General features: G+C 42.8%; 1 protein-coding gene across 3 annotated transcripts; it reads left to right on the top strand.

The window, feature by feature from the left end:
- Positions 1-235: 235 nt before the first annotated feature.
- Positions 236-27176, top strand: REST (RE1 silencing transcription factor). 3 transcript variants are annotated; one of them, XM_021938592.2, is made up of 4 exons: positions 236-554; positions 2968-3874; positions 11394-11477; positions 21184-27176. In XM_021938592.2, the coding sequence occupies exons 2-4, from the start codon at positions 2977-2979 to the stop codon at positions 23487-23489; spliced, it is 3288 nt and encodes a 1095-aa protein (XP_021794284.2). In that variant the 5' UTR covers positions 236-554; positions 2968-2976; the 3' UTR covers positions 23490-27176. The 3 variants fall into 3 exon arrangements, with proteins under 3 accessions (XP_021794284.2, XP_031520335.1, XP_031520334.1); XM_031664474.1 differs by lacking the exon at positions 236-554 and adding an exon at positions 1252-1380; XM_031664475.1 differs by lacking the exon at positions 11394-11477 and having other exon boundaries at positions 256-554.

A 27176-nucleotide genomic window follows, 5' to 3' on the forward strand; every position in this document is an offset into this window, starting at 1 on the left:
GCCCGCCTCTTTTCTGACCTAAGGGCAGGAGTGAGGGGCAGCGAGGATTACGGGCGGCTCCCCCTAGACGCGCCCCCAGGCGGGCTGGAGACTGGGGCACTCCCTGCTTGGTCGGGGGGCGGGGCGCGCCTAGCGGCCACGAGCGCGGGCGTCGGAGGGGGCGTGTCTCGGGGGCGCGCGCGGGCGTCGGAGGGGGCGTGTCCCGCGGGCGGCGGCGGCGGCGGCGGCGACGCGGACTGGGTGCGCGGCGCAGCGTCCTGTGTTGGAATGTGCGGCTCCCGCGAGCTCGCGGCGCAGCAGCGGAGCGAGCGCCGCCGAGGCCCGGGGCCCCAGACCCCGGCGGCGGCGGCGGCAGCCGAGACGGCAGGGCGAGGCCCGGAGGTCTGAGCACCCTCTGTAGCCCCACTCTTTGGCCTTCTTGGTCCTCGACGGCCCCAGCACCCAACTTTTCCACCCTCCCCCACCCCTCCCCCGAAACTCCAGCAACAAAGAAAAGTAGTAGGAGAAGGAGCGGCGACTTGGGGTCGCCCGCCCCTCCTCCCCGAGGAAGGCCGGTAAGTGCGGCGCGGGGCTGGGGGCTCGGTCAGGGTTGGGGGAGGGCCGGCCGGGTGGCGGCGGTGGCGGGAGGGGGAGGGCGCGGAAGGACTAGGAGCCAGGCGCTGTCCAGGGCTGATTTGCAGATACTGTGGCTCCGGCGGCGGCGGCCGCGCCGGGCGGGGGCTGGCGGCCGAGCAGGATCGGGTTACACAGCCGCCGCCCGGGGGCTGGGGGCGTTTGTTGGGAGCGGCGCGTCGCCTGGACCCCCTCCCCACTGGAGGCCGAGACGCCGCCTCCGCGCTGACCGGACGCTCCTCCGAGTCGGGTCCTCTGAGACCAAGGAGCGGAGCTGCTCGGGCCCCTAGTCCTGAAACTTCGTCTGCTTCCTCCTCCTGCCCCCGGGTCCCACCGCAGCCCCGCGCCGGCCCGCGGCCCTCCTGGTCCCCTCCCCCAGGGCTTCTCCCTGTCGCCGGAAGGCGCCGTTGAGTGCGGCCGGGCGGGTTGAGTCAGCCCCGGAGCCCGGGCGGTTCCGCCAGCGGGGCTGGACAGCGATTTCTGCGCTTCGGCCGCCCGGCGCCGCTGGCCCCCGCGTCCGGCTACCCGACCGCTGGAGCTGGCGGGGCTGGGGCGCGCGTCCTGCCGGGCGCCGTGGGGGAGTGAAGTTCGCAAACTTCCGGGGCGCGGGGGCGGCGGCTGGCCCGCGTGGGGGCCCTCTCCGGTGCTCGGAGCCCGACGCCTCGCGAGGGCGCCCGCGGAGCCTCCCCGGCCCTGGGCGTTGGGCGAGTCCCGGGGCGGTCGGAGGGGCCCGGGGGAGGTCGGAGAAGCCCGGACGCCGGCTGCGCGGTAACTTTCCGTTCTTTCTCGGGACGGGGGCCCTAGGGCTGGGGAGGGGGCTGCCTGGACTCCAGGAGGACTCGGTCCGGCCAAACAGCGTCCCGAGCTTGCTCCCTTCCCCCGTTTTAGTGTTGGAGAGCGCAGGAAAAGGCTCGGGACGAGTGTCAGGGCGACTCCCGCGAGTTGGTGTGTAAATATGTGCAGTGAGCGGGCCGAGGCGAGAGGAAGCGAGAGCGCCCGAGTTTGCAAAGAGCTGCTTTGTGTTTGGTATTTTGAGAAAATGGCCGAATGCCTATTTCAGTTAGGAATGCCGCAGCCGAGGCAGGCGCTGGTGGCAGCAGCACGGAGGAATTCGTGCGGCATGTTGGGCTTTCGGGCTGTGCTTGGACGGTCTTCCTAACAATCGTTAAAATTCCATTTGGGGTGGCAGTTAGGGGGTAGGGAGCGATTAGAAAAGTCGATGTTGGGCCAAATTGCCGAGTAGCTTGGGCTGTTCAGCCCCAGGACAGCCTTCGCCCTGTTTTCTGTGATGGCATTTGCTTCCAACTTTTGTTGGTACGTAGAACTAAACCGGTTTGTGTTTATACACTTGGATGAGGCGGATTACTTTTTGTATTTTCGGTTTAACTTTATTTTCTTAGAACTTGTTACTTCTTTTAATTTGCAAGTGAACACTTCGTTTGAGAATGGCACCTTTTAGATTGAGAAGTAACGTAGCATTTAGAAAGCCCAACTTGTTTTCAAGAAGGTGATCTTGTAATGGCTTCCACTAGGCAAGTAGGCCAAGTCAAGCACAATGCAAGAAAGTTGCTGATTGTCGAGTTGAGTTCCACGATGATTTTATTCGTATTGAAAAGCTTGGAATTCAGTGTTGTGGAACTTCAGCCTGCAGAAAAATAAGCTTATTAATTTTTATTTGTGAAGTTTTGAATAAATCAAACTTCCTTTTTCACAAGAAAAGGGGTCCATAATGTTTTTCCTTTTAAGCCTGTGGAGTTGTCGAAAAATTAAGGGACTGACTGGTAGTGGTAGTTTTTCACAGTAGTTTATTCTTTTGGAGTTAGTTGAGTTCATGCGAAATCCAATTAAGTTGAACAATTATTGCAGGCTTCTACTTTCCAGATGTGTTTGTGTACTTAATAAATGCACTGAATGGCTTGTGGATTTCTGGGCTTTCTGATTCAGACCATTGAACTGTTGAAGGGGGGAAAAGTTGGGAGGACAATAATTTACTAATGTTTTGAATTTTTGGAGTAATTTTAACAGTAAAAATGAAGGTTACTTTTTATCCCCACCAGAACAATTAAAAGTGCTTGAGGGACCACATGCCAGTGGCTGGATGGTGAATGAGTTAAGTCAAACAATTGGTAGAAGTGTTTTCTAGGGATAGTAGACTTTTTTTTTTGATTGCCGTAAAGACTATTGGGAATTAACTGCTGTTTTAAAGATTTGTTTTTAATAGGTGATGAAGTTTACTGAGTTATAAAGATCATATTGGAAAATTTTTAAGTTATGAAGATTTACAGTGATGTGGTTTTAAGCCAGTAACAGCAGTGTTTAAACTGGTGCTCTTGTTTTGTTTTGTTTTTAATTCAGAATACAGTTATGGCCACCCAGGTAATGGGGCAGTCTTCTGGAGGAGGAGGGCTGTTTACCAGCAGTGGCAACATTGGAATGGCCTTGCCTAACGACATGTATGACTTGCATGACCTTTCCAAAGCTGAACTGGCCGCACCTCAGCTTATTATGCTGGCAAACGTAGCCTTAACTGGGGAAGTAAATGGCAGCTGCTGTGATTACCTGGTCGGTGAAGAAAGACAGATGGCAGAATTGATGCCTGTTGGGGATAACAACTTTTCAGATAGTGAAGAAGGAGAAGGACTTGAAGAGTCTGCTGAAATAAAAGGTGAACCTCATGGACTGGAAAACATGGAACTGAGAAGTTTGGAACTCAGCGTTGTAGAACCTCAGCCTGTATTTGAGGCATCAGGTGCTCCAGAGATTTACAGCTCAAATAAAGATCTTTCTCCTGAAACACCTGGAGCAGAGGACAAAGGCAAGAGCTCGAAGACCAAACCCTTTCGCTGTAAGCCATGCCAGTATGAAGCAGAATCTGAAGAACAGTTTGTGCATCACATCAGAGTTCACAGTGCTAAGAAATTTTTTGTGGAAGAGAGTGCGGAGAAGCAGGCAAAAGCCAGGGAATCTGGCTCTTCCACTGCAGAAGAGGGAGATTTCTCCAAGGGCCCCATTCGCTGTGACCGCTGCGGCTACAATACCAATCGATACGATCACTATACTGCACACCTGAAACACCACACCAGAGCTGGGGATAATGAGCGAGTCTACAAGTGCATCATTTGTACATACACAACAGTGAGCGAGTATCACTGGAGGAAACATTTAAGAAACCATTTTCCAAGGAAAGTGTACACATGTGGAAAATGCAACTATTTTTCAGACAGAAAAAACAATTATGTTCAGCATGTTAGAACTCATACAGGTAAGAGAAGCTTTCTAGTCCATAAGTTCAGTTCTCTTTTCTGATTGTTACTTGAGTGGTTAAGTAGTGCTTGAGAAAAAGGACTCTGGTTCAAATCCAGGTTCCATTTTTGCTATCTTTGTGACCTTGCACAAGTTGTTTAACCTCTTTGTTCAGAAATTTCTCCATGGAGTAACAATATCTGGGATGGGAGGATTATGTGAAGTTACATGTAAAGCACAGAATGTTACCTGGGAGAAACAGCCAAGAGATCTTACCATGCTCTTCCTAAAGTACATATCCTAACTTGGGATTTACCTTCAGCAAATTAGACTGGCTGTGCATGGTGGCTCATGCCTGTAATTCCATCACTTCAAGAGGCCAAGGCAGAAGGACTGCCTGAGCCCAGAAGTTCTAGACTAGTCTGGGAAACATGGAAAGACCCCCGTCTCAAAAAGAAAACAGAAAAAAAAAGTTTCTATATTTATTTCTGTGACAGTGAACACATTTAAGATGCAGTATAGTTTCTGAAAGGAATTGAGGGCTTATATAAAAAGGAAAACTCAGTGATTAACCTTGCATATCTCCACTTAACAAAAGCCTCAAACTTGGAAACATTTGACTTATAGCATTGAGTTCCTAAATGGAACAACTTGTCTTTGTCTACAAAAAAGAAATGTGAGAAGATAGTTTTTAAAACATGGGTGGGATTATCACCAATTGAAACTATTTTCCTATGAAAGCAAACACATGTAGAAAATGTATTTTTCAGACAATTGTGTTTAGTGTGTTTGAACTCATACTAAGCGCAACTGTATAAAAAAAGTTGAAACTGTTTTTTGTTTTTTTTTTTTTTGAGACAGAGTCTGGCTCTGTCGCCCAGGCTGGAATGCAGTGGCACGATCTCGGCTCAGTGTAACCTCTGCCTCAGGGTTCAAGCGATTCTCCTGGCTCAGCCTCCCAAGTAGCTGGGATTACAGGCGCCCACCACTGTGTCTGGCTAAATTTTTTTTTTTTTTTTTTTGACACGGAGTGTCATTCTGTTCCCCAGGCTGGAGTGCAATGGCATGGTCTTGGCTCACTGCAACCTCTGTCTCCCAGGTTCAAGCAGTTCTCATGCCTCAGCCTCCCGAGTAGCTGGGATTGTAGGTGCCCACCACCATGCCTAGCTAAGTTTTTGTATTTTTAGTAGAGACAGGGTTTCACCACGTTGACCAGGCTGATCTCAAACTCCTGACCTCGTGATCCACCCACCGCAGCCTCCCAAAGTGCTGGGATGACAGGTGTGAGCCACCGCACCTGGCCAATTTTTTTTTTTTTTTGAGATAGCTTTACTTCGTCACCCATCCTGGAGTGCAGTGGTGTGATCACTGCTCACTGCACCCTCGACCTCCTGGACTCAAGTGACCCTCTTGCCTCAGTCCCCCAAGTAGCTGGGACCACAGATGCATGCCACCACACCTGGCTAATATTTGTATTTTTTGTAGATACAGGGTTTCTGCCATGCTGCCCAGGTTGGTCTCTAACTCCTGAACTCAAGTAATCTGCCCTCAGTCTCCAAAGTGCTGGGATTATGGGTGTGAGCCACCATATCCAGCCGACTTAATTTTTAAAAATTTATTTTATTTAGTTATTTTTTACATCCCAAAGACTTGAAACTATTAAGTGGTAGGCTTAAACAATAAAACTTGCAGGTGAGATTCCATTACAAGAATGACCTCTGTTACAAGATTGCTAGGCCCCAGCAGATGGGTGGCTCATGTGTCGAATGCTTTAAAATTTAGTCCAGTAAAAGAATTTGTAGTCCCTTTGGAATTCGTCATAACCTGTGATTGTCTCCATGCTTTGAAATCGTTTGATTTCAGAAGTAAAGGTCAAGCATTATAAAAATATGTAGAGTAGGAAATGAAAGTTACTTGGGGATACAACCCCATTAATCACTTGACAGTTTGAATTAGACAAATTGTTAGACTAAACCAGCCTCACCTACAATATCTTAAATCCCAGCCATCATGTATACTAAACTCATAAATAAGTACATCATATTCATTTAGCTGGAATTACACAGGTGGCTTCCATCATGTCCGGCTAATTTTTGTATTTTCAGTAGAGATGTGGTTTCCCATGTTGCCCAGGCTAGTCTTGAACTCCTGACCTGAGGTGATCTGCCCACCTCAGCCTAATGAAGTGCTGGGATTGTAGGCATGAGCCACCATGCCTGGTTTATTTGGTCTTAATGCTTATTTTTCCCCGGTATTACCTTCATTCTGATTCTTTTTTTGTGTGTGTGTGACAGTTTTACTCTTGTTACCCAGGCTGGAGTGCAGTGGCGCAATCTTGGCTCACTGCAACCTCCGCCTCCCAGGTACAAGCAGTTCTCCTGCCTCAGCCTCCTGAGTAGCTGGGATTCCAGGCATGTGCCACCACACCTGACTAATTTTGTATTTTTATTAGAGATGGTGTTTCTCCATGTTGGTCAGGCTGGTCTCAAACTCCCGGCCTCAAGTGATATGCCCGCCGCGGCCTCCCAAAGATTACAGGCATGAGCCACCGTGTCCATCCATTTTTTTATGTATGTATATGTGTGTGTGTGTGTGTGTGTATGTGTGTGTATATATATATATATATATTTTTTTTAGACGGAGTCTTGCTCTGTTGCTCGGGCTGGAGTGCAATGGCGCGATCTCGGCTCACTGCAACCTCCGCCTCCCAGGCTTAAGTAATTCTCCTGCCTCAGCCTCCCGAGTAGCTGGGATTACAGGCGCGTTCCATCACGCCCAGCTATTTTTTAAAAAATTTTTTAATAGAGACAGGATTTCACTGTGTTGGCCAGGCTGGTCTCAGACTCCTGACCTTGTGATCAGCCCGCCTCGGCCTCTCAGGGTGCTGGAATTACAAGCGTGAGCCACTGAACCTGGCCTTTTTTTACATTTTAAAACAATTGGGTGATGTATAGATTGAAGGTTAATATTTTGACTATGTAAATTCCGAAAGTATCTCTTGTATTAAATGGATAGTTCTGAAAATTATGGAAAATAAATTCATCTGGTGCGGAAGAGTAGAAAAGACAGGAATCACTTAAATTGATAGTGTTCAGGAATTACTTCTCATTTCCACTTGTAAGTAGCCCAGTTTTCTGATTGACTTAATGGGCTTAATTGTGTTTCTTGTGCCCAGTGTTAGGTGCTGTCTTCTTTTCTGTGCTAATCTTCAGAACAATCCATTGAGGAAAATAGCATCTGTGATGATAGTTCATGTTTGCAGAGGGGAAAACTTCAGATTTAAAAGCCTGAAGTGATGTTCCCAAGGTCATATACAAGTATCACATTTAAAGCCTTCCGGCCGGGCGCGGTGGCTCAAGCCTGTGGTCCCAGCACTTTGGGAGGCCGAGACGGGCGGATCACGAGGTCAGGAGATCGAGACCATGCTGGCTAATATGGTGAAACCCCGTCTCTACTAAAAAGTACAAAAAAAAAACTAGCCGGGCAAGGTGGCGGGCGCCTGTAGTCCCAGCTACTTGGGAGGCTGAGGCAGGAGAATGGCGTGAACCCGGGAGGCAGAGCTTGTAGTGAGCTGAGATCTGGCCACTGCACTCCAGCCTGGGCGATAGAGCGAAACTCCGTCTCAAAAAAAAAAAAAAAAAAAAAAGCCTTCCACGATGGCTCACGTCTGTAATCCTAGCACTTTGGGAGGCTGAGGCAGGAGAATCGCTTAAACCTGGGAGGTGGAGGTTGCAGTGAGTCGAGATTGCGCATCTGCACTCCAGCCTGGGCGACAGAATGAGACTCTGTCTCAAAAAAAACCAAAAACAAAAGTAGCATTTAAAGTTCAGCAATCTCCACTCACTTCAGCCTCCACCAAAACCAGGGGAGGTTGGGAGCTGGGGATTACTTTCATTCAGGTTGACCTCTTTAGTTTAGTGGTTTTGTTATTTAACTAGTTCACAAAATCTACTTTTAAAGAAAACCTTTTTGCCTGTATGTGTAACTGAAAAATCTGTAGGTAACTAAGCTTTCTAGAGGAGAGTTATGCCTAGTTTGTGGAATTACACAGATAAAGTCATCTGTGGTAAAGAATTTAAAAGCAGGCTGGATGAGGTGGCTCATGCCTATAATCCCAGCGCCTTGGGAGGCAGGCAGATCACCTGAGGTTGGGAATTCAAGACTAGCCTGGTTGGCATGGTGAAACCCTGTCTCTACTAAAAATACGAGAAGTCCCAGCTTCTTGGGAGACTGAGGCAGGAGAATCGCTTGAACCCGAGAGGCAGAGGTTGCAGTGAGCCAAGATCGTGCCACTGCACTCCAGCCTGGGCGACAGAACGAGACTCTGTCTCAAAAAATAATAAAACAAAAGAATTTAAAAGTAAATTATTTTTGATTCTTCAAGTTTATCTGCAATGGTATTTAATTTTTTCCAACTTCATTGAGATACAATTTACATATACAGTTCACTATAGATTGGCCTATTCTGAATATTTCATATAAGTGGCATCATAATATGCAATCTGAATAATGCTGCTATGAATATTCATGTTTAAGTGTTGTGTGGACATATGTTTTTGCTTCTTTTGGATGTATACCTAAGAGTGAGATTGTGGGGCAGTATAGTAGCAACATTTTGGGTAACTGCCAAACTGTTTTCCAAATTAGCCATGCCATTTTACAGTCCCACCAGCAATGTGTGAGGGTTCCAATTTCAGCACATTCTCAGCAATAATATTGTTAACATCTGTCTTTGTGATTACAGCTATCCTAGTGGGTATGAAGTCTTCATCTCATGTGGTTTTGATTTGCGTTTCCCTCACAGCTAATGATAATGTTCATCTTTTCATGTGTTTATTGGCTATTTGTATATCCCTTTTTTACAGAATTCCATTAATGTAAAACTATCTTGATTGTTCCAGGTCATAAGGTAGGCATTTTGTTGCTACCAGCTCTTTACAGCTAATACATAGCTACCAGCGAATTACAGAAGAATAGTTACTAGGAACACATTTCCCACCTATCACCATTCTTTTTGTTGTTGTTGTTTGTTTTTTGTTTTGAGACAGGGTCTCGCTCTGTTGCCCTGTGTGGAGTGCAGTGGCATGATCACGGCTCACTGAAGCCTCGACCTTCTGGGCTCAAACGATCCGCCTGCCTCCCAAAGTGCTGGGATTACAGGCATGAGCCACCATGCCTGGCCTATTCTTGTTTTCTGTGTACCACCTTTTCCTTATTTTATTAGACACATTTGTTTCTGTCTTAGACAAAATTGATAGCTGACATTTATTGAGGGCTTTACTATGTGCCAGACACAGTGTTAAATGCTCTGCATGTATTATTTAAACTTTTGCAATTACAGGGAATGAAGATTCTGTTAGTTTTACAGATGGGGAAACGGGGTGTTTTAGTAACTTTACCAAGGTCATAATTATCTTGTGTCTGGAGACTATATTAAAACAAATTGTACACCTTTTTTTAAAAGCTTGTTTTGCTGGGTGTGGTGGCTCACGCCTGTAATTCCTGCACTTTGGGAGGCCGAGACGGGTGGATCACGAGGTCAGGAGATCGAGCCCATCCTGGCTAACAAGGTGAAACCCTGTCTCTGCTAAAAATACAAAAAAAATTAGCCGGGCATGGTGGCGGGCGCCTGTAGTCCCAGCTGCTCAGGAGGCTGAGGCAGGAGAATGGTGTGAACCCAGGAGGCAGAGCTTGCAGTGAGCTGAGATCTCGCCACTGCACTCTAGCATAGACAACAGAGGGAGACTCCGTCTCAAAAAAAACCAAAAAAACCTTGTTTTGTTGTTGATAGCCGTGTCTAAAAAGAATATACATGTCCTACCTTTGAGTCTTAAAATTATTCAGTATTAAATCACTGGCTTCTAGTCTTCAGTCCCTGTAACTTTTGTAATTTGTTTTAAAAATTGGTAACTGGTTGGGCATGGTGGCTTATGCCTGTAATCCCAGCACTCTGGGAGGCCAAGACAGGTAGATTGCTTAAGCCCAGGGGTTAGAGACCAGTCTGGGCAACATGGCAAAACCTGGTCTCTACCAAAAAAAAAAAATTATCTGGGCTTGGTTGCCACACCTATGGTCCCAGCTACTTAGGAGGCTGAAGTGGGAGGATCTGTTGAGCCCGGGAGGTCCAGGCTGCAGGAGCTATGTTCACGCCACCGCACTCCAGTCTGGGCGACAGAGTGAGACCCTGTCTCATAAAAAACAATAAAAAGAAAATTGATGATCTTCTCTTATGTTTTTCTTTTTAACTTACTGTTTTTTATTTATTTTTACTTTTAGAGACAGGATCTCTCTCTATACTCGAGGCTGGAGTATAGTGGTGCCATCATAGCTCACTGCAACCTCAAACTCTGGGCTCAAGTGATCATCCTGCCTCAGCCTCCCAAGTGAGACTATGGGGTCTCACTTTCACCCAGGCTGGAGCACAGTGGTACAATCATGACTCACACTAGCCTCGTCCTTCCTGGGCTCAAGCAATCCTCCCATCTCATTCCTCCCAAGTAGCGGGGACCACAGGCATGCGCCACCACACCTAGCTAATTTTTCTGTTTTTTGTAGAGAGGAGGTCTTGCTATGTTGCCCAGGCTAGTCTTGAACTCCTGGGCTCAAGTGATTGACCTGTCTTGGCCTCCCAAAGTGTTGGGGTTACAGTTGGGGGCCTCAATCCCCATGCTCAGCCCAGGCTTTATTTTTTATTTTTTATTTTTAATGAGATGAGGTCTCACTCACTGCAACCTCCACCTCCCGGGGTCAAGCGATTCTCCTGACTCACTCAGCCTCCTGAGTAGCTGGGACAATAGGCACATGTCACTGTGCCCGGCTAATTTTTTTTTTTTTTGTATTTTTAGTAGAGGTGGGGTTTAATTATGTTGGCTAGGCTGGTCTTGAACTCCTGACCTCGTGATCTGTTAGCCTCGGCCTCCCAAAGTGCTGGGATTTCAGGCATGAGCCACCGTGCCCAGCCCCAGGCTAGTTTTTTAAAATAAATTTTTAGAAATGGGGTATTGCTGTATTGCCCAGTCTGGTCTGGAACTCTACCACTTGAAAATTTTTAGCATAAAGCAGTTACATTCTCACTCAAAAGTATTGTTGTTTTAAGCTAACACTTTCAAATGGTAGTAGATTCGTCATTTACAAGTTAAAAAAAAAACAGTGTTAATAGCATCAGACAGTTGGGGTAGACTTTTTTAAAAGGTGAATCTTATATAACAAAAATATGCTTTGTACCTTATAAAGATAGTTTTTCACTTCTCGCTACTTAATGTATTAACATGCAGTATCACTGTGAAAATTCAAAGGGCTTTGAGAATTCAGAAAGTCAATGCTTTTTTTGTCAGCAAAGCCAAAATAATGTAGTCATAGTTTCTGAAATAAATAACTTACATTTTAAATACATGATAAATTGATCTTTTTGCCAGAAATAGGAAAAAAGAAATTCTTGTTAAAATGTGCTGAGCACTGAATATTGTTGCATTGTTAGTAAGAATTGTATTTGGCTTATTTTGTGACATTTAAACACTCTTCATTATTGAAATTTGCAGGAGAACGCCCATATAAATGTGAACTTTGTCCTTACTCAAGTTCTCAGAAGACTCATCTAACTAGACATATGCGTACTCATTCAGGTTGGTAAGAAATGGGAACTTTCCTATCATTTTCAGTCAACGACCATTTTAGGGAAGTTCTTTTAAGGGCTTGTAACCGAGTCGTTTATTATTTATTTTTAATATAATTTAGAAGTCAGAATTTGAAAATCAATGTTCTGTCAATCTGAGGACATGGAATCCAAAGGTGGACCTCCTGAAAATGAAATTTTTTTGTACACTTTTTCTGGGAGGAGGGGCCTTAATTCTCATCAAATCTTTGAAGTGTTCCGTGACTCCAACAAAAGTTAAACTAATGTACACCAAGGCTGATTGATCCTTTAACCCCTACTTCTCACATTTCTCCTAACAGTATAAAGCTGAGACTCACAATATGTGGTTGACAAGTGTCAGGGATTCCTTCTTAGCTTCTCAGGTCCTGAAATTTAGGTTTGTTCTGTTTCAAGGTTTGGTAGAGCTTTTGAGGACTGACTGCAAAATCTTAGCTTGAAAAAGAAAATGACAATCTAGGATGCCAATTTATTAAGCTATAGTAAGAGTGTAGGACCGTGACATGAGAGATTCGTCCACTGTAGGGACTGAAACAATCACCATCACCGCTCAGAGTTAGTCCCCATTGGCCAGCACTGTGGCTCAAGTCTGTAATCCCAGCACTTTGGGAGGCCAAGGTGGGCAGATCACCTGAGGCTGGGAGTTCGAGACCACCCTGACCAACATGGAGAAATCTTATCTCTACTAAAAATACAAAATTAGCCAGGCATGGTGGTGCATGCCTGTAATCCCAGCTACTCAGGAGGCTGAGGCAGGAGAATTGCTTGAACCTTGGGAGGCAGAGGTTGCGGTGAGCCAAGATCATGCCATTAAGAGCAAAACTCCATCTCGATAAAGAAGTCCCTATTAAAGTATGTAAGTGGACAAGTTAAAAAGTAATGTTAGCATCGGTGATCTTGCTTGAATGGTAGCCCTGATTGACTCTTGGTGAACTACCACTTTTACTTTTTATTTTTTATTTTTTGGAGACAGTCTTGCTCTGTTGCCTAGGCTGGAGTGCAGTGGTGTGATCTCAGTTCACCACAACCTCCGCCTCCAGGTTCAAGCGATTCTCCTGCCTCAGCCTCCTGAGTAGCTGGGATTACAGGCGCACATCACCACGCCCGATTAATTCTTGTATTTTTAGTGGAGATGGGGTTTCACCATGTTGGTCAGGCTGGTCTCGAACTCCTGACCTCATGATCTGCCCACCTTGGCCTCCCAAAGTACTGGGATTACAGGCATGAGCCATCTCGCCTGGCCGAACTACCACTTCTGATTAGAATACAGATTTAGAAAGTATATCCCTGTGGGAAAAGTATCTTCAATCTTGCTGTTACAAAAGCCTATGTAGGCCTGTCCCCCTTAAGTTAGTAATTACCTTACCTTAGATGTGTGCTATTCAGCTGAGTAGCCATTAGCCACATTAAGCTTTTGAAGCAGTAGTAGTTTAAACTGATACTTATAAAATATGTACTTACCAGATTTTTTGTTGTTGTTGTTGAGACAGAGTCTTACTCTGTCCCCCAGACTGGAGTGCAGTGGCATAGATTTCAGCTCACTGCAACCTCTGCCTTCCGGGTTCAAGCAATTCTCATGCCTCAGCCTCCCCAGTAGCTGGGATTACAAGCAGGTGCCACCATGCCCAGCTAATTTTTGTAATTTGTCTTGAACTCCTGGCCTAAAGTGATCTGCCCATCTTGGCCTCCCAAAGTGCTAGGATTACAGGTGTGAGCCACTGTGCCCGGCCACAGATTTCAAACAGTATGAAGAAAAGACTATCTTTCTCTGAAGCAGGTTAGAGAAAAAATAAAGAATGTTAAATATTTATTTTTCAAGTTGATCATATGGCAAAACTGTTATATACATTGGCTTTAAAAAGTAATAAAATTAATTTTACCTGTTTCCTTTTTACGTTTGTAGTATGACTACTAGAAAATTTAAGATTACATGTGTGATATGCATTATCTTTCTACTGGACATTGCTGCCATGAGTTAGTAACAAGACTTGATAATCAGACTTGATTATATTGCAGATTCTGATTTATTTGAACAGCTATGAAGGTGTCCTATAGTATGCTTGCTAGCCTTTCTTGACCCTACATGGTTGTCACACTAATGTACTTTGAGTGTTTTTTTTCCCTAAACCTCTAAGCCATTGAGTGGTGCCACTTAACCAGAAACCTGGTTTTATTATTTTTGGGTGTTTTTTTGGTTTCATTCTCTGATGGTAACGTGGATGCAATCTCAGACTTTGGCATCATGTCCTGTTGATAGTTGTACTCTAGCTTTTTAGTGAAATATTTAAGAGTTTTGTAGTAGCAGTAATATTACTTTTTTTTTCTGAGATGGAGTTTCGCTCTTGTTGCCCAGGCTGGAGTACAATGGTGTGATCGCAGCTCACTGCAACCTCTGTCTCCTGGGTTCAAGTGATTCTCCTGCCTCAGCCTCCCAAGTAACTGGGATTACAGGCATGCGCCACCACACCTGGCTAATTTTGTATTTTTAGTAGAGATGGGGTTTTACCATGTTGGCCAGCGTGGTCTCAAACTCCTGATGTCAGGTGATCCGCCTGCCTCAGCCTCCCAACGTGCTGGGATTACAGGTGTGAGCCACTGCTCCTGGCCAAGAGCTTTATATTAGTGTTAACTAGTTTTAGTCTTCATAACTGTTTTATGTTGCATGAGTTCTATTATCCCCATTTTACAGACCTTTTTTCCTGTAGAATGTCCTTCCTTCTGGATATGTCCACTTGTTTTTTCATGGTGTCATTTAGCTTTTCTTCTGTCCCTTATATTGTAAACTAAATTTAATTATTGTAAATTAAATTTAAATGCTTGATAATCTTTCTCACAAATGATAAGCCTCATTTAAAGTCACATGTGGTTGATCCATTAATATAATGTTAGGTCACTGTATTTAGAATGACTACATACTTTTATCCTTTTGTTCAATTAGTAATACTTTGTCTTGTCACTGTTTAAATGTTTATGATGTTTTATACCAGTTGATAATCTTTGCCTGAAACCATTGTATTTGGGTTTGCAAAATGTTTTGAGTTTTGCCTGCTATATTTTAAAAATGATTTTTAGTATTTGTTGTTAACAGTATAGCAAGTATTTTAATGGTATCTTAAAAACTAGTAGTAGCCACTAGCTATTGTATGTATGCTGGGTACTAAAAACAAGTATTTGCTGTCTCCAATCTTAGTACTAAGAAGATACTGAGTTTCAGATTACATATTATAGGATACAAGCTCACAAATAAGTAATTTTGTTGTTGTTTTTGGAGTTGGGGACTCTGTTGTGCAGGCTGGAATGCAGTGTTGTGATCATGCCTTACTGCAACTTCAAATGCCTGGGCTCAAGCCATCCTCTTGCCTCAGTCTCTTGAGTAGCTAGGTCTACTGGCACATGCCACCACTTCAGCTAATTGGGGATTATTATTATTTTCAAGACAGTTTCGCTCTTGTCACCCAGCTGGAGTACAATGGCGCGATCTCGGCTCACTGCGACTTCTGTCTCCCGGGTTCAAGCTATAGATTCTTCCTCAGCCTCCTGTGTAGCTGAAATTACAGGTGCCTGCCACCATGCCTGGCTAATTTTTTTTTTTTTTGGAGACAGGGTCTTGCTCTGTCGCCCAGACTGGAGTGCAATGGCGCGATCTCTGCTCACTGCAAGCTCCACCTCCCGGGTTCACGCCATTCTTCTGCCTCAGTCTCCCGGGTAGCTGGGACTACAGGTGCCCGTCGCCATGCCCGGCTGATTTTTTTGTATTTTTAGTAGAGATGGTGTTTCACCGTGTTAGCGAGGATGGTCTTGATCTCCTGACCTCGTGATCCGCCTGCCTTGGCCTCCCAAAGTGCTGGGATTACAGACGTGAGCCACCATGCCCGGCCAAATTTTTGTATTTTTAGTAGTGGTGTTGACTAGGCTGGTCTTGAACTCCTGACCTCAGGTGATCCACCCATCTCAGTCTCCCAAAGTGCTGGGATTACAGGCATGAGTCACCGCGTTTGGCTGGGACTATTATTTTTATTTAAATATACTATTCATTTATTGAGACCGAGTCTCACTGTCGCCCAGGCTGGAGTGCAATGGCGCGACCTCAGCTCACTGCAACCTCTGCCTCCTGGGTTCAAGTGATTCTCCTGCCTCTGAGTAGCTGGGACTACAGGCTCGTGCTACCATGCCAGGCTAATTTTTTGTATTTTTAGTAGAGACAAGGTTTCACCATGTTAGCCAGGATGGTCTGAATCTCCTGACCTTGTGATTCGCCCACCTCAGCCTCCCAAAGTGCTGGGATTACAGGGGGGAGCCACTGCGTGCAGCCAATATCCTATTTCTTTTTATGGAGACTGGGTCATTCTGTGTTGCCCAGGCTGGCCTCTAACCCAGGCTGGCCTCTAACTCCTGGCCTCAAGCAATTCTCTTGTGTCTTACAGGTATGAATCACTGCCCAGACATACATATTTTTTATTTTTTCTATTGATAACGTTGGTTCCAAGGGACTCTTTTAAATAGCTGGGATTGTTTGAAAGGTATTGTAATGGTTTGAGAGCCTTTGTAGAATAAATTTGAAAAACAATATTTTATTGAGGTATAATTTATAAATTTAAAAATGCACAGATCTTAAGTGTACAGCGCAGTGACTGTGCTTTCACCTATTTGATTATCACTCAAGAACAAGAGATGGAATATTTCTGCTCAGAAACACTTTGCCCTTTCCACTCAGTCTTTCCCCTGGATGATATTTTGTCTCCTACCAAAGAACATTATAGCATTTTTTGTTTGTTTGTTTGAGATGGGATCTTACTGTCACCTAGGCTGGAGTGCAGTGGGTGCAATTACAGCTGCCTAAACCTCTTGGGCTCAGGTAGTCCTCCCACCTTAACCTTCCAAGTAGCTGGGACTACAGGTGTGCGCTGCCATGCCTGTTTTTTTGTTTTTTGTTTTTGTAGAGATGGAGTCTTACTATGTTGCCTAGGCTGGTTTTGAACTCCTGGGCTCAAGCAATTCACCTGCCTCAGCCTGCCAAAGTGCTAGGAATACAGGCATGGGCCACTGTACCTAGTTTTAGAACATTCTTTTATAAAGTGTTCTTGAGATTTATCCATGTTGCATTATTGGACTTCATTTTATTGCTGGTAATGTATTGTATGCCCCCATTACTTTTTACTTAAAAATTTTCTTTGCTGGCTGTGCATGGTGGTTCACACCTGTAATCCTAGCGCTTTGGGAAACCAAGGTGGGCGGATTACCTGAGGTCAGGAGTTCAAGACCAGGCTGGCCAACATGGTGGTACCCCATCACTCCTAAAATACAAAAATCAGCCTGGCATGATGGCAGGTGCCTGTAATCCCAGCTGCTCGGGAGGCCGAGATGGGAGAATCACTTGAACCTGGGAGATAGTGGTTGCAGTGAGCCGAGATCGCACCACTGCACTCCTGCCTGGGCGGCTGAGAGAGACTCAGTCTCAAAAAAAAAAAAAAAAAAAAAAAAATAGAGAAAAATTTATTTGCCATTCTCTCTAGATTTTTGTTTTGTTTTTATTTTTAATAGAATTAATTCAAAAATTTTTTAAAAATTGAGAGGCTTGTATTTGTGTATTTTTCACTGCAGCTTTGACCTCCTAGGCTCAAATGGTACTCCCACCTCCGCCTCTGGAGTAGGTGGCGCCGTAGGCTTGTGCTACAACATCTGTCTTAAGTTTTAAATTTTTTTGTAGACAGGGTCTTACTAGGTTGCCCAGGCTGGTCTCAAACTCCTTAGCTCAAGCAATCTTCCTCACCTCATCCTCCCAAAAGTGCTAGGATTACAGGTGTGAACCACTATGCCTGGCCATTCTTCTAAAAATATTTTTGTTACATATGTATAAATCTTGCAGAACGCTTTCCCTTTTTGTCTTGGCTTACACCTGTAAATTCATTTCGGAGGCATAAAACAGACGACTGGCAGATTTATAAAGAAGAGAAGCTGTTACTAGAATTGGGAAAAAGAATTTAAAATTGTTTGTACAGGGCAAAAAGATTAATATTCAGGTAGGTACTAATTAGAAAATCTTGATGGACATGATATAAGCAAGATTTAATGGCAATAAAGTAAAAATTATGGGAGAAAAACAATGGAGAAATAAATCATGCCATCAAATTTTAAACAGAAAATTTCTACATCCTCCCTTTCCGTTCACCATTCCTTTGGTAGACCCTTGTACCTTGATTGATGCTTGCTTGCTGTATAGATCTCCTTATTCATTAGAGTTATAAAACAGTGCTATTTTAATTATAATTATTTTATTATTAGTGTAAATTTGAAGAGGAGAGATAAATTCTACTTACCTATTTAGTCATAATGTAGGAAAGACAGGATACGTAAGAGTCTTCTCATTGATTGATTGATTGTTTGAGATGGAGTCTCACCTTGTTGTCCAGGCTGGAGTGCAGTGGTGCAATCTCAGCTCACTGCAACCTCTGCCTCCTGGGTTCAAGCGATTCTCCTGCCTCAGCCTCCCGAGTAGCTGGGATTACAGGCATGTGCCACCATGCCCAGCTAATTTTTTGTATCTTTAGTAGAGATGGAGTTTCACCATGTTGGCTAGACTGGTCTCGAACTCCTGGTCTCCAGCTCTTGACCTCTTGATTCGCCTGCCTTGGTCTTCCAAAGTGCTGGGATTACAGGCGTGAGTGACTGCACCCAGCCTTTTTTATTTTTTTATTTTTTGAGATGGAGTCTCGCTCTGTTGCCAAGGCTGGAGTGCAGTGGTGCAATCTCGGCTCACTGCACCCTCTGCCTCCCAGGTTCAAGGGATTCTCCTGCCTCAACCTCCCAAGTAGCTGGGACTGTAGATGCACATCACTCTGCCTAGCTAATTTTTTTTTGTTTTTACAAAATACCTCCCAAAATTTTATATTTTTGCAAAAATGCCTCCTAGAGTTCTGGGATTACAGGTGTGACCCACCGTGCCCGGCCAAGTCCGCCTTTTATTTATCCATACTCAGAGTTACCAGTTGGTTCCAAAAGTGAACAATTACAGGTAATTCATTTTGAGTTCTTGCTCTCTGTTTCATGTTAAGGACTTTACATAGATAAGATTATTTATAGCTGACAACACTTAGAGAGTATTTTATAGATGAAATTGAGACTGGGCATGGTGGCTCATGCCTGTAATCCCAGCACTTTGGGAGGCTGAGGAGGGCGGCTCACCTGAGGTCGGGAATTCGAGACCAGCCTGATCAACATGGAGAAACCGCATCTCTACTAAAAATACAAAATTAGCCAGGCTTAGTGGCACATGCCTGTAATCCCAGCTACTAGGGAGGGTGAGGCAGGATAATCGTTTGAACCTGGGAGGCGGAGGTTGTGGTGAGCCGAGATCGCGCCATTACACTCCAGCATGGGCAACAAGAGCGAAACTCCGTCTCAAAAAAAAGAAAAAAAGAAATTGAACTCGAGAGAGGTTTCAGGACTTTGCTCAAAGTCTCAGAGTAAGCAGCTTGCAGAGCTCATTGTTTTATCTCCCAGTCTAGCTCTATCTAGAAGAAGTTCTTAGGCCTTATGCTACCTATCTTTCTATGTTCTATGTCCATATATGTTAAGAAAATGTTTGTCTTCATTTAAATCATTCACTGGAGAGGACAGTATAGAACCAGGTTTAGAGTAATGTAGCATGTTGTAGAAACTTGCATATTTATAAATCTGTTAGTAGACCAACATGGAGAAGAATTGTCCAGTCAGCTGAATATCCAATTTGACTACCTGGATAAGGTGATTATTTTATCACCAGGCATTTTCTAATCATGTAAAACTTAACATCTACATGGTTTTACCTAATGTCTGAGTTTTGTTTTATGAAAAGTTTTAGTAAGATTTGATATGAATTTGAGAATGTTTAAGATGAATTTTCATAAATGTCAATTTCCGTTTTTCTACTATGCATTCCATTGGACCAGTGGGGTATGGATACCATTTGGTAATATTTACTAGAGTGTGATCTAGATGGGTATGTATTCAGGTAGAATGTATTACTCTTATGCCTTTAATTTGGGGGTGGGGGTGGTTCTGGTTTTGTATGTATCAGTGATTGTGACTTTATTTTACATACCATATCTATTTGTGTGCCACTTCTCATTACCTAGTTCCTTTATGTATTTTATAGAAAGAGGAGGGGAGGAAATCAGGAAAGTTTTCTGAATAATTACCTTGGCTTGTATTTTTGCTTTAAAATAGCAATGCTAGCACAGGAAGTTTGCTAAGTGAAAATTTACTCAGCTCTTGCCATGATGGACAGAAGGATTAAATTTCAAGAAGAAGCCTTTGCTCAGGCTAAAGCAGAATTTCAAAACTTTTGCATCTAGGATCTGGGAGTATAGCCCAGAGTGAAAGATATTTTTCTCAAGATTTACCATAAGAAAATTAGGGTGGAGGGAGTACGGGAATTTTATTTTATTTTTATTTATTTTTGAGATGAAATTTCGCTCTGGTTGCCCAGGCTCTAGTGCAGTGGAGCGATCTTGGCTCACTGTAACCTCACCTTCTGGGTTCAAGCAATTCTCCTGCTTCATCCTCCCGAGTAGCTGGGATTACAGGCGTCTGCCACCACACCCGGCTAATTTTTTGTATTTTTAGTAGAAACAGGGTTTCACCGTGTTGACCAGGCTGGTCTTAAACTCCTGACCTCAGGTGATCCACTGCCTTGGCCTCCCAAAGTGCTGGGATTACAGGTGTGAGCCACCATGCCTGGCCGGGAATTTTATTTATAGATTTATTTTTGAGTCAGGGCCTTGCTCTGTTGCCCAGGTTGGAGTACAGTAGCACATTCACAACTCACTGCTACTTCAAATTCCTGGGCTTAAGCGGTCCTCCTGCCTTTGTCTCCCAAGTAGCTGGGACTTCTACAGGTGCACTCCACCATGCCTGGCTAATTTTTTTTTTTAGACAGCGTCTTACTGTCGCCCAGGCTGGAGTGAAGTGGTGCGATCTCAGCTCACTGCAACCTCCGCCTCCTGAGTTAAAGCAATTCTCGTGTCTCAGCCCTCCCGATTAGGTGGGATTACTGGTGTGCAGCACCATGTCCAGCTAATTTTTTTTATATTTTTTAGTAGAGATGGGGTTTCACCATGTTGGCCAGGCTGGTCTCAAACTCCTGGCCAAAAGGTATCCGCCCATCTTGGCCTCCCAAAGTTAATTTTTGTTTTTATTTATTTTGCTCAGGTTGTTCTGTAACTTCTGGGCTCAAGCAGTCCTTCTGCCATGGCCTCCCATAGAGTTGAGATTCTAGTCATGAGCCACTGCACCTGGCCAGAATTTTATTTTCTACTTCATTAGGCATTTGTTTTAACTAAACACACACAAAAAATTAAAATTGATAATTTTCCCCCAAATTAACATCCAGAGCCCAATTGAACTTTGCCAATAGTTGTGTATGTCTTAAAGAATCTCTGTTCTTTAATAGTACTTGAGGACTCTAACTTGAACTTTTTTGAAGCTTGTGGTTGACTGAGATTTATTCCTCTCTTTTGAGAATCAATGTCAAAGGATAAGAGAAATGTTATACAAATAAATATGGTAAATGTAAGGTGCATGATACAGCATTTTCAATAAATAGTCTTTGTTGTTACTTTACATATACAGTTCCTTATATTTTAATCTTGAATTTGTCTTAATCTATGTCTTCTCTCATACTTTTGATTTGTCTTCAGGTGAGAAGCCATTTAAATGTGATCAGTGCAGTTACGTGGCCTCTAATCAACACGAAGTAACCCGCCATGCAAGACAGGTTCACAATGGGCCTAAACCTCTTAATTGCCCACACTGTGATTACAAAACAGCAGATAGAAGCAACTTCAAAAAACACGTAGAGCTACATGTGAACCCACGGCAGTTCAATTGCCCTGTGTGTGACTATGCAGCTTCCAAGAAGTGTAATCTACAGTATCACTTCAAATCTAAGCATCCTACTTGTCCTAATAAAACAATGGATGTCTCAAAAGTGAAACTAAAGAAAACCAAAAAACGAGAGGTGGACTTGCCTGATATTACCAATGAAAAAACAGAAATAGAACAAACAAAAATAAAAGGGGATGTGGCTGGAAAGAAAAACGAAAAGTCCGTCAAAGCAGAGAAAAGAGATATCTCAAAAGAGAAAAAGCCTTCTAATAATGTGTCAATGATTCAGGTGACTACCAGAACTCGAAAATCAGTAACAGAGACGAAAGAAATGGATGTGCATACAGGAAGCAATTCAGAAAAATTCAGTAAAACTAAGAAAAGCAAAAGGAAGCTGGAAGTTGACACCCATTCTTTACATGATGCTGTGAATGATGAGGAATCTTCAACAAAAAAGAAAAAGAAGGTAGAAAGCAAATCCAAAAATAATAGTCAGGAAGTGCCAAAGGGTGACAGCAAAGTGGAGGAGAATAAAAAGCAAAATACTTCCTTGAAAAAAAGTACAAAGAAGAAAACTCTGAAAAATAAATCAAGTAAGAAAAGCAGTAAGCCTCCTCAGAAGGAACCTGTTGAGAAGGAATCTGCTCAGGTGGACCCTCCTCAGGTGGAGCCTGCTCCCACAGAGGCGATTCAGAAGGGACCCGTTCAGGTGGAGCCGCCACCTCCCATAGATCCTGCTCAGATAGAGGGTGCCCAGATACAGCCTGCTCATGACAAGCCTGTTCAGATGGAGGTGGCTCAGGAGGGGCCTGCTCAGAAGGAGCTGCTGCCTCCCCTGGAGCCTGCTCAGATGGCGGGTGCCCAAATGGTACCTGCTCACATGGAGCTGCCTCCTCCCATGGAGACTGCTCAGACGGAAGTTGCCCAAATGGGGCCTGCTCCCGTGGAACCTGCTCAGATGGAGGTTGCCGAGGTAGAACCTGCTCCCATGCAGGTGGTCCAGAAGGAGCCTGTTCAGATGGAGCTGTCTCATCCCATGGAGGTGGTCCAGAAGGAGCCTGTTCAGATGGAGCTGTCTCCTCCCATGGAGGTGGTTCAGAAGGAACCTGTTCAGATAGAGCTGTCTCCTCCCATAGAGGTGGTCCAGAACGAGCCTGTTCAGATGGAGGCATCTCCTCCCATGGGGGTGGTTCAGAAGGAGCCTGATCAGAGGGAGCCACCTCCCAGAGAGCCTCCCCTTCACATGGAGTCGGTTTCCAAAAAGCCTCCTCTCCGAAAAGATAAAAAGGAAAAGTCTAACATGCAGAGTGAAAGGGCACGGAAGGAGCAAGTCCTTATTGAAGTTGGCTTAGTGCCTGTTAAAGATAGCCGGCTTCTAAAGGAAAGTGTAAGCGCAGAGGATCTCTCACCACCATCACCACCGCTGCCAAAGGAAAATTTAAGAGAAGAGGCATCAGGAGACCAAAAATTACTCAACATAGGTGAAGGAAATAAAGAAGCCTCTCTTCAGAAAGTAGGAGCAGAAGAGGCAGATGAGAGCCTACCTGGTCTTGCTGCTAATATCAACGAATCTACCAATGTTTCATCCTCTGGACAAAACTTGAATACGCCAGAGGGTGAAACTTTAAATGGTAAACATCAGACTGACACTATGGTTTGTGAAATGAAAATGGACACTGATCAGAACATAAGAGAGAATCTCCCTGGTATAAATTCAACAGTTGAAGAAGCAGTTTCACCAGTGCTTCCCCCTTCAGCAGTAGAAGAACATGAAGCAGTGTCCAAAACTGCACTGGCATCACCTCCTGCTACCATGGCAGTAAATGAGTCTCAGGAAATTGATGAAGATGAAGGCATCCACAGCCATGAAGGAAGTGACCTAAGTGACAACATGTCAGAGGGTAGTGATGATTCTGGATTGCATGGGGCTCGGCCAGTTCCACAAGAATCTAGCAGAAAAAATGCAAAGGAAGGCTTGGCAGTCAAAGCGGCTAAGGGAGATTTTGTTTGTATCTTCTGTGATCGTTCTTTCAGAAAGGGAAAAGATTACAGCAAACACCTCAATCGCCATTTGGTTAATGTGTACTATCTTGAAGAAGCAGCTCAAGGGCAGGAGTAATGAAACTTTGAACAAGGTTTCGGTTCTTAGTTTGTAAGGTATATTACATTTTATATTCATTTATAGTAGCAGACAACCTTTTAAGATTGCTTTAATTAGTATCTGATGTTGATTTTTAAGTGGCATTCTTTTCCTTAGGACTTTTTATGTATACCTGTTTGTTGATTGTTGTGTAAATTTTAGCAAATATAAGAGAGTTAGTGTACTAAACCAGCAGATACCTAAATCTGTTAGCTTCTGTGTTTAATTGAAATTAGAAGCCTAAGATGGTATAACAGCATTTTATTGCTTTATCCAGCTACAACTTGTCATTTTTTTCTCCGTGTCTTATCTTCCTGTTTCACTTTAGTTTATTCATTTTTTATTGAGATCTATAAAAAATTGGCTTACTTAATAGCAAATTACTTGAAGAATTTGCCTGCTTTATATAAAGTTAGCACTTTAAGATTTTTTTTTAGAGATAAGACATTTAAATTGAAGAAAATTCTCCCAACAATAGACATTTCTGTCAGTCCAAGTATTTACTTCCTGAGTTTTGATCAATATTTTTTATTTGTGTATGTTAATCATCATAAAAACAGTGATTTTGGTGTGTTTTTTATTTTGGTGCTTTAATGGCTTAAGATGTTGCACATTTTTTTTTCTTTTGGTTTCTGTTTTTGTTTTTTTTGCCTATGCAGTTAAATTTTTCCTAGAAATAGCATTTGTGTTGAACAGTAACACTTTATACATATATATGCATGTTTATTTTGTTCGGCGCTTTGGAGGGATGCTTTTAGACTTGTTTGCAAAAGGGCAGTTTTCTTTTTCTTTGCTGCAGTTGTCTATTTTGCAGAATAATAGTGTGTGCAAGTTTGTGAGCAAATGAAACATGCAGGTTCAATCCATTGATTTTGATTTTTACATCTTATATCTATGCCAGAATCTGTATTTCATATAACTTATTTATTTTGAGTGGATGTAGTAAATTCACAGCTATCAGTTTTGATTTTGCAATAAATAAACCACTAGGTTCCATATCGAACAAATTTTTATCTCAAATACCAACCATCAGTTTTTTGGTTTTTTTCCCATGTGTTTTGGTACAGCTAATTCCTAATTGTAGAGTGTTAAATGCTTGAGGAAAACCTTTTCTCATAGATGGTTGGTGTCCATATGGCTACTTTACAATAAAGAACTGTAAGTGTTATTTGGAAACTGCAAACCTGGAATTAGGAGACATAATTATTCCTTCATTTATAGAATATCACTTGGGAGATTCCAAAGCCATAGCTATTACGCGGCAAACCTAGGATAAGAGAGGTAGTAGTATGAGTGCTGGTAGACCAGCTGCAACTTTCTTATACAGTGAAAAAGGCTGGTGAAACAAGTACAGTCCAGATTTTTAAAAATCATACTTTCTCAGGGATCTCCACAAACTGGTGGGTGTCCTGGCTGTCTGTGTGATAGCCTCTTTCTACAGGTGAGGCCTCAAATGAATTGCAGCTATCCTAGTGTTCCTATGAGGGCACTTTGTATGAAAAAGGGCATGTACTTCAAAACATTTTTGTAGGTTCTTTGGCCAGTTGCCAAAGTGTATGAAAGAATCCAATAGAGGATTTTTCTTACTGATAGCAGTCATTAATTGCAGTAAAATAAAATATGATCCCATTAGGGAATCTTGAATTCTGACCTCCCATATTCTGTTTTGAAATAACCACTTTATATATCATTTTTAAAAAAATCTGATGATCTCTTTGAGGCAGGTTTCAGATTTTGGCAGTACAACATGAAAGATTAGGAAACGCATTAATAATGTGTGGGTGGAAAGCTTGTTAAAAATCTGAGAGTGAAGTTTGAGTTAAAAGTTGTTTGAACATGGAATTGACTGGGAGGCCAAAGATTTAAAGAAGCAGAAGATTCTTCTCTTAAGACATGAGGAGTAAGTTGTGTGATAATGGTGTGTGTTTTGTGTGCATGAATGGACGTTGTAAATGTTGAATTATAGGCTCCGACAATCATTGTCAACAGAAGATCAAGCTGCAAATATTTATGTTTTAAAACTTAAATTATAAAGCTAGTTAAGTCTTTCTAACGACTAGTTTTAATGTTCATGGGTACATTTTACCTAAGTTACCGTTTACATTGTATAGAAAAAGATTCATCTTAAGCACAGATTGGTTATTAGGAATTAGTTTAGGGAAGAGGTTTTTTTGTGGATTCTTTCATACTGCAAAGAAAAACCATTTGCCTTTTGGGGAATTCTAATTCTAATCTAGTCTTAAGACTAGAGTGCTAAAAACAAAAACATGAAGGAAATTAAAACCCCTTATTATTAGATTGATTTGTAAAAACATTGTTACTGGAAATTGATTGGACTTGAGGCCTTCTTCCAGAAAATAAGGACTTGATTGTCAGGCCTATATTAGGTTCTGAACCTTAATGCCGTGTATTTGTACTTATTAAAAATTGTTTCAATGAAAAGTACATTAGCAGTATGAACTTCTGGTCTAGGTGGAAGTTCTTCCATTTGAAAAATGTGATATTTGCATGGAACTGTTTGAATATTTTTATTTTCTAGTCCCCCTCCCCCACACTGGATAGAATTTAACCTAGAATTTTCCCTTTGGATAAAAGAACAAAAATTGAACATGTTATTTGTAAATTGATGTTTAGTAATTAGTGATAAACTTGAAATACTAGCGTATATTATAAGCCTCTTAGGTAGTCTTATGAAAATGAATCTCTTAACTATCTTTTGAACCTGTATTCACATTGGTTTTCAAGATATTTTAAGTTATATTTTTTCCTCTTTTCAGAGCTGCTTCTTATTCTGGGGCTACTTTTTTTAAAATTGTGTAATTCACAAGGGGCTGCATTTTTTTTTTTTTAATAAGACTTATAAGTATGGCTGGATCTTTTGCTCTAGTCTTCTAAGAAGGGCCGTTTTATTTTTTAGAGTCACTTCTAAAGTCATGTGGTAATTAACTTTGGAGACTATTTTGCATATGAGTGCTGATACAAATTAAAACCCAAGTAGACCTCATTGCATGTCACCCTATGAATGTTGACAATGGAAGGAATACCTTGCCTGTAGCATATTGTCACTTCTGGACTGAAAAGCTGAGGAAGAAAGTTAATTTTCTTTTTTACGGAAGTTAGAAAAACTTAACAACTGGTGTTCCTGGTTTCCTGGTTGACCTCAGCAGATGAAGTGAACAGATAGTGTTAATTCAGATTGAAGAAATTATCTGAATCTTGGTTTGTGTAGATTTACAATCTACATGCAATATTAACTAAATCAGTTGGCTTTTACAGTTTCACATGTGTACATAGGTTCCCTCCCAGTCCCTTGCATATCCATTAGTTATTGAACTTTCTAAACTGGCATTGAAACATTACAACAATGTTTTGTTGCACCAATTTTATAAACTTATGCAGTGCAATACGTGTTACTTTTCTGAGGCAAACCAAAGGTAAATTTCTCAAGGTTCTTGCTGCCTTCTTTAGCAGCATTTGATGGAAGATCTTTTATACATTTGTAATAGATAAAAATAAACCAGATTGCAAATCCTTTTTTAAAATCTTAAACCATGTACCAAGTTTTTGGTCCAAATTGTGTAGGATAAGTTAAATTGCATTCTATTAACCAATATGAGTGTATTTCTGTAAGCATAGTTAATGTTGAAATAAAGTTTTAAAAACCAT

Source organism: Papio anubis, chromosome 3 (assembly GCF_008728515.1).
Source record: "Papio anubis isolate 15944 chromosome 3, Panubis1.0, whole genome shotgun sequence".
Classification (NCBI taxonomy): Eukaryota; Metazoa; Chordata; class Mammalia; order Primates; family Cercopithecidae; genus Papio; species Papio anubis.

Bases quoted from the DNA above. Each gene is read 5' to 3' on its own strand.
- REST (XM_021938592.2), top strand. From the start codon at position 2,977: ATGGCCACCCAGGTAATGGGGCAGTCTTCTGGAGGAGGAGGGCTGTTT. The intron at 3,875-11,393 runs GTAAGAGAAGCT...TGAAATTTGCAG, and splicing joins GCATGTTAGAACTCATACAG to GAGAACGCCCATATAAATGT. The intron at 11,478-21,183 runs GTTGGTAAGAAA...ATTTGTCTTCAG, and splicing joins ACATATGCGTACTCATTCAG to GTGAGAAGCCATTTAAATGT.